Genomic DNA, 8,047 nt, shown 5'->3' with positions numbered 1-8,047 from the left:
GTCTGAGTCGTGACCTGGGCCCACTGCTCCCACACTGTGCTCTCCTGTCTACCCACTTGACCATCTGTCCCACGCTGAGCTCAAAGGAAACAAAAGGGACATGATGTAAGCTGTACCTGGCACCACTGATGTCCATCTGCAGCAGGTAAACAGTTAGACTTTGTATGTAACACTTGTCTAAAAATACTAGGCAAATTGCAGACATACTTTTATATTGTTTTATTTTAGGTTTCTTTTCACTGCTGAGCCTTTGTCAAGGAAACAGTTTCAACCAATCCAGTAATGCTCCAGGGATATTGGCCTTGCATGCATTATGATCACCAGCAGAGGGAGCTGAATAATAAGAAATATATCTCATATGCAGTACAACAAGACTGCGCGTAAGTATGTTTTAACTTGGTTTTAATGAAAAGCTTGCTCCTGTTTCTGTTCATTTCACTCCTTGACTAGCAGGACTGTAGTCTGCAGAATATTTGCTTACAGTCAGATTCTGAAAACTTTAAAGGCTCAATACTGCACATGCTTTTATTCGACTTATTCCACTGTGGTTTGAAGCTGCAGCTGCAGAGGTCCTTGTGGGTTTTCAATCCAAACTTCTGTATCTTAATTGCGATTTCAGACTCATGCACAGAGTGTACCGCTAACTCAAACAGCCTTCATGTCTAATATGTAAGTTCATGTATTCGATCACAGATTAAAGACGAGAGGTTATCAGCTCACTGACTTGCACTCTCTGGTGAAATGTGATCTGTCATGATTTATTTGATGGCCACTGTGGCATAATGTGGAGTAACCTGCAAATAAAGCTGTTATGTTATTACAATTAAACACCAACAATGATAATAATAAGTTTAATAAAGTGCTTCCCATTAAACTCATAATTATTTAGACACGTACTTTATGCATCCAGCGCAAGTATTTCTCCAGCTTTTATTGAGAAAATGAAATTAGTCTTTACCAAAATAGTAATAAGTGTGTTATTAACTGTTAAACTCCCTCATATATTAGCCTCCAGGCAATCAAAACATGCATATATTTATTAAGAGGAAACATTTAATCTTTTCTAAATCTAAGAATCTACTGGAATTTTTGAAATTACTTAAAGAACATATTTTTTCTTTATTTTTCCTTTCTTTCTTTCTTTCTTTCTTTCTTTCTTTCTTTCTTTCTTTCTTTCTTTCTTTCTTTCTTTCTTTCTGTTTAAACTTCCATCAAGCAGACAAACAAATATAGGAATATTAACATTGTGCAAGCTCAGAAAGTTTGCTATAGGAAAGAATAATAAAGTACTAAATTTAACCATCTCCTAGTATAATAGTACCAATAAGTAATTTCAATTGTTTGTTTGTTCTTTTTAAATCAAAGTGTGATAATAATGAGTCGTACTTAGGTAGAACAAACATAAAAACAAATAAATAATTAAAATACGATAAAACGGGGAATATTATTATCTCAGAAGAATGTTGTGCTTTTCTTTGTCTAGAAACAGAAGCTGCACAAAAAGAAACGTTTTGCTCATTGACAAAACTGAATTTTATTGTGAAAGGACTGGGAAGAAGAATTTTTCGCACATGCGTAGAATAAGCCAGGTTTCCGGTTCGGCTCAGTTGCTGGTAGTTCCTCCAGTCTAGGTCGGTGAGGAGTGGAGACAGCCAGGTACCGAGCTGAAATGTCGGACAGCGGGAGTCAGGAAGCCCCGAAAACACGGATACCCAGGCCGACGGTTGGCAACAAAGTGACCGTGGTACTCGGCGCTCAGTGGGGCGATGAGGGGAAGGGGAAAGTTGTGGATCTGCTGGCACAGGACGCGGACATGGTGTGCAGATGCCAGGTACGTTAGGTGAGCTCTGTCGTCAGGAGAGAGTCCGCAGGTAACTGCTGCTCGTTAGCTGAAACACCCGCCTCTCTGATGTTCTGCCGCATTCTTTATGAAAACCTACTGTCAGCTTCCGACTTCCAGCCACTCAGTGGGAGCTGTCACGCCACGGAAATATTGCGCGAATCATGCAAATACAAATCTGCACGAACTCGACAGCAATACATTCAGCTCCTTTTATACAGCACCTCTGTTTCGTGCCGGGCTTCACCCGTACTGTCCCGAACTACCAATACCCAACATAACAGGTGCGATTTCACCAATTTCACACCTCGTGAAAGTGGTTAGCACCGGAAAAAGCGGGGTCTTCCTCCCCCTTTTTTCTGTCATCCTCACAAGACCGTGTGAATTGAATCCAACAAGCCAGCGACTATTTCCTGGCTGACGAACATCCCAGGCAGGCTGGCTCTCTGTGTTTTTGCTAAAGTCACCTTGAATTCCTGCTAGCTGCCTAGCTCCCCAAACACCTGTAAAGCTGTGGTGACTTCATGTGCACACGTAAAACAGATACCTAGAGCTGGTTATTTAAAGAGAGAAGGCGCAAAACAGCGGCTATCCTCGGTTTGTGTTTATTCTCGCCGAGCTCTTCATTAATGCTTGTGTCTTGGCGGTATTGGCACAATTAAAGTTATCTTAAGGCATTTTCTTCTTCTTTCTTTTCTTCTTTTAAATCTTAATTGCTGTTGGCCTCAAAATTGACCCGTGTTGACATTTGACAGCGTTTCAAACGTCACCCAAAATACACAAAAATATAAACTTTAAAAATGTGCAGGTACTACAAACTCTAACACACTGATGCTGTTGGAGTCAAACTAGAGACTCTTGAAACTCTGAAGTTGTACATGCCATGTCTCTGTGTATGTTTTTATGGGACAGTGGTGACATGCGATCTATCTGTGCACCTGCTGGTCTCTAAAGTGTCATGGGAGGAATTGCTAAACAGTGCAATAGTAAAACAGCACAGGAGGGATGTGTATGGGGGCACAAAAGGAATAGAGGTCATACAGAGGTCAAAGGTTTCCTTGAGAGAGGGTACCTCAGTGCCACGGTGGAAAAGTGGGTAATGGTGTTGCTTCACATAAAGAAGGTTCCTGGTACCAAGCCTGTCTGCGTGCAGTTTGCCTATATGAGTACTCCTTTTCCTTGTACAATCCTACGACACACATTGGTGAATTGATCATAGATGTGAGTTGCAAAAAGTGCTTGAAGTTTACAGTACTGTATGAATATGTGGTTACAGTGTAACTTGCAATTAAAGGCACTTTGAGTGGTCAGTAAGGTTATTTTTCCTCCAAAAACAAGTGTTGTAAAACCTAAAGAATGCCCTCTTCCTGCTTTCTGAAGCATTAATTAAGGATTACTAATTGATTACTAATAATCAGCATTTGTTGTAGACACTTACTTTACCTCATAATAAGTGACGCACTTCAATTCTTTTTATATGAGGACTTTATATACACTCCACAATGCTTTTGTATGTTTTATACAAAAGCATTTTAGAGCCATGTTTATACAAATTCAAAAGTAGATGGAGAGACTGGCATAAGGACTGTTTTCAATACTTGGATAAAAATCCTTTGCGGTCAATGACTGCCTGAAGTGTAGAAACCATGGATGTCACCAAATGCTGCGTGTCCTCCCCTGAGATGCTCTGCCAGACCTTAACTGCAGCCAGCTTCAGCTGCTGCTTGTTTGTTTGCTCTCTTGGGTTGAGATCAAGTGACTGACTATGCCATTGAAGAATATCCCCTTTCTTTGCCTTGTACGGTTTCTTTTAAAGCATGCTTTATTTACATTGTTCATTTGCTCTGTGAAGCGTTGCCTGGTCAGTTTTGCAACATGGAGATTTGGGTGAATCTCCATGTTATAAGGAATATTGACGTGACACTTATGGTCCTCTGTAAGCATTACCACGATGGTCACAGAGTGGCACAGCTTGCTTTTAGAGAGATTTTAGTGTTTTAGCTTTTTTTAAACCTGTTAACTGCATAGACAATGGCTAGAGCCACTCATTGGTTCTTTTGACCATCTTTTGAAGCCAGACATGACAATTGAGGCCTGACTGTGACACAGAGGACACTACACACTCATTGGCTAACAACTTGTAGTTGACAAAATCATGAGCCAGTGAGCATACCCTAAGTAGTCCTCCAGACTCTAATAATGACCACAATCTACAAAATGAATTTCACCTTTTTAATTTAGCAAGACTAAAGACCGAGCCCATAATCTCACATACAATAAAATTAAGCTTGCTGGTAAAATGGTGACAGTACAAAGACTGCAAGGACTTTTGAATTGCATCCACTGTGGTTTCCTCATGCAAAATGAGTGGATTCAACTTTAAAATACCCGGATATGTTATCCCTGGGCTTTTAATATGCCTCTCCTCTTTTTGTCCAGCCTGTATCTGCCCTTGATCTGCTTAAATAAAAAGGTTTAAAACCCTCAGTTAAAAAGAAATTCTTAAAACCCTGCTGTTATTGTGGAAAGCAACAGAAAGAAGACTGCTGACGTCTGGCAAGGCTGCATCAGACTGCTTATATTAGGGCTGTGATGTATGTTGTTACGCATCATACAGTGTCTGGATTTGAAATGCAGCAACCTTATGTTTTGGACTGGTTTAGGTATTGCCTTAGCAACAAAACATGCAAACTAGTCAGCTGAGTGTGTTGTGTTTGCAGAACAATGCGCAGGACTTCCTATTTTGGAAGAAAAGGCATCAAAGCTTTGCAGATCGCAAACAGGCAGTTTGTCAGCCTGAATCTGTGCATGTAATGCAGTGAGGAGTGGGGAAGCAAACTAATCACAGTATGTTTTACAAGCCTGCCAGGCTTATGCACCAGGTTTATTATTTTCTTTTCTAGGCAAAAGCTTCAACGGTTAAGTCTGTCTCTGTTAACTGTTTTTGTATGCATTTAAACAAAAAGCAGGTGAAATTAAATACTTTATCGCTCTGTCACAATGAGGTAAAATGTGATTTTGGTACTTCCTCTTCATGCTGTAAGAGGGAAACAAATAAAAACCCCAGTGCCTCCCTCCTCTTTCCAGTAATCCGGCTGTGCCTACGCACAATTAATAACAGCGTCAGGATAGTCCACATCAATTCACTGCAATGTTAATTTATCCTCCGTATACCCACTTCTTGGTTGCAGCAACTGCGATGACAGATTTTCCAACATGTCCCTGTAGTAATTGCACAGATTGGCTCAGAAACACACTGGTTTAAATTCTTCTTGGCAAGGTGTGAAAATCTGATTCAGAGGTTTGAAACTTGCTTGAGAGAAGTGCCTTAAAAAGAGAAAAGCATCACACCGTTTCACCTTAAAGATCTGATCACTAACATATGGTGAATGCATTTATGATGTGTTGTTCTGGCCTCCAGCACTGTAACTTTTTTGAAAATTAGACTCAAGATAGTCCTTTCAGCTCACCTAGCTCATGGGTGTCAAACATAAGAACCGGGGGCCAGCATCGGCCCGTTAAAGACCCCGATCTGGCCGGTTGGATGGTTATGGAAAATGTGAAGGAGGGCATAGCAAAGCAGTATTTCTTTACCATGTAGACAAAGTGAGGCAAAATGTTGAAATATCTCTTCTTTGTCTTATATTAAAGTATCTAATTGATTAAATATGCATTTAAACTTTTTACACTGTCAGAAATTGGAGTTTCAGCAGTCCATCCCACATAAGATCAAAGTAAGCTGTTTGTGGCCCTCGATATAAAATAAGTTTGACATCCCTGCTCTAACTCAAGCTCAAACCTGCACTCTTCCACTAAGTAGACTCACAAAGCTCCTACCAAGTGAACCGGCAAAATATTAACCATATCCTCTAATCAGGCAGCGATACCAAAGCAGTTAAAATGCATAATAAACATCTCAAAATTATGATTTAAATCTGTTTGACAGCAGATGGGGAGGATTTCCTGTTAAACTGATAAGCACTATAAGCAAACCTTGTTCCTAATAAAAAAGCAAAGCTTAATAACACCTTGTGATGTGCACTTGGTTAAATTTTTAATTAAAATTTTAATGTTGGCTTCCAAAATTATAAAACAAGATACTGAGATAAAACAATTACTGCACCACATTTATTGCTCTCCACTCAAAAAAGTCCAAATTAACCCACAACAGTCTGTGGCTTCTTTCTTTTTTTCAGCTGAAATATAATTAATGTTTAAAGAAGTCGATGTAATTATACAGAATTGCTCGATAAGCCTAGAATTGCTTTTGGAAAGTGCGTGTATAAACCTGTCAGATAATTTCAACAGGAGCCAAAATAATTGTGGTTTATAATTCTGCTGTAATCAAACAGCCTCTTTCACTAACGCAGACGGTCCAGTGAATCTGCCGAGTGCTCGTGAAAACTGGTTGTTCAGGAAACTCCCTTTTCCGTCCAGTTGTCTGTCAGGCGACCCTGCACAGACGTGCTTCCCCTCACTGCATTATGATGTTATGACATGTGTGCTTGATGTGTAAGTGAGCGGTGAAGTGCTGCAGCAGGCACCCTTAGTCTTTTTATAAAATCAGCTTTGCCAAGCAGTCCTGCTCGGTGTCCCTTACAGCCCAGACCTCTAAGATGCTGTTGGTGACAGTTGGGTGTGTGAGTCAGAGGTGTGTAGCAGACAGGGCGTGATACCAGCAAAACACATTTACAGTAATATATTTCTGTACAAGCTGCTCACACCTTTTAAACGTTTAAACATTCGTTGAATGCACAATGCGAAGACAATTCAATCAGTGATTAAAGTAAACTGTGACTGCGTGCTTTTAACAAAAGGAAAACATACAAACTGTAAAGTGTTATAGCTGAGTACATTGATGCCTATGTGGGATTGAAATTACTCAACACGTACTTTAATAGCTGATTATTTAAGTAGTTTTCTAAACAACAGCTCTAGATTGTCATATTTTTACTTTTTTATTTATCATTTTGGACAAAGTGTTTTTCACTATTCAGACATTTTACAGTTAAAAGTTTAGAGTGGCTCGATCACCTGATCGGAGATGGGAAACGTACCTGATGCAGAACAAAGGGCTGTGAAGCAAGGTTATCTGGTGAAACTGATAATACTTCCTCTCAAGTTTTAAAGCCCATTTTGTCCAGTTTTGTTTACAGTGTAGGTTTAGCTTACAATGGTTTGTATTATAATGGTGTACGAGTTCAGCTGGAGACGTGGTTGCCGCACGTCGACTCAGTTTCTATAGAGATGTTTGCAAAAGGAAAAGAAAACAGAGACTGTTGCCCTGTTAGCCCTTCGACTTTGATGCATTTGGTCTTTCAAGACTTAAAAGGATCCGATAAAAATCGTATAAATCATCTGTAATGAACTGAAGTCAGACCTTCCTACCAGAAAAAGAGGGGAAATATCAAACCACGGCAGGATTTTTCCTGGCTCACAACAGGGATTCACATAAGGAGAACTAATCATTAGTTTTTATATGCAGGAAAGCTTCTGCACAGTGACCAGTTAGAGGCAGATGCTGGCGGTCAATTTTAAGTTAAAGACCCCTGGGCACAACTATGTGGTGGGACCAGAGCAACTTGGTTTGATTCAGCTAATCTCATCAATAACACAGTCAGATCTACTGCTCACGGATTAATGTTGAAAGAGTAATAAAGTATAGAGCTCAGAGAGCTTCTCGGGTAAAATACTCTTGCCCAATTAGAAAAGGAACTTTCTTTGTTGAACAAAACATAAATAATAATGCAGGTAAAATATTCTCTCGATATTCACTGCTTTGGTCGAGAGCTGCAGCAACCCCTGCACTGGTCAGGGCAGCCTGGCTCCTTCATTTAGATTGGACCAAAGTTTCACGTCATAAATTCACTGCATTGCTAGTTTTTCCATTTTCCTCCATCACTTCTGTTTCATTCGTTTTTGTAGTACTGTATCATTTAGCCAGCTGACTCTGAGAGTTACTACTAGCCTCACCAGTGTGTATGATGAACTACTGTGTTCTACCAATTATATCATTTAAATAGATCTGCGTTTTGGTAATATATAGATTGAGGAAACATTTAAACAAATACAGTTATATTTTTTTTTTTCATTTGCCCGTTGGATGGGCTCCTAACTGTACATGGGCACGAACCCAGAATGGAGTGGAACAAAGCCTAGGTTTAGCTCATCTGGCCAAAGGATATCTCAGTCTCCTTCTGTGCTTCT

At 39.9% G+C, this 8,047-nt stretch overlaps 1 protein-coding gene across 1 annotated transcript in view; it reads left to right on the top strand.

The window, feature by feature from the left end:
* The first annotated feature begins 1,584 nt into the window (after positions 1-1,584).
* Positions 1,585-8,047, top strand: part of adss2 (adenylosuccinate synthase 2) — a 28,168-nt gene continuing 21,705 nt past the window's right edge. Inside the window, exon 1 of the mRNA XM_085427634.1 lies at positions 1,585-1,831. Within this exon, the coding sequence (XP_085283760.1) occupies positions 1,670-1,831 (162 nt within the window). The 5' untranslated portion in view covers positions 1,585-1,669. The remainder of the gene's footprint in view (positions 1,832-8,047) is intronic.

This window comes from Rhamphochromis longiceps, linkage group LG13 (assembly GCF_057381845.1).
Source record: "Rhamphochromis longiceps isolate RC_006_pf linkage group LG13, R_longiceps_female_GT1.1, whole genome shotgun sequence".
Classification (NCBI taxonomy): Eukaryota; Metazoa; Chordata; class Actinopteri; order Cichliformes; family Cichlidae; genus Rhamphochromis; species Rhamphochromis longiceps.
Note: the sequence above shows the minus strand (reverse complement) of the source record. Positions and strands in the feature narration are given on the sequence as shown.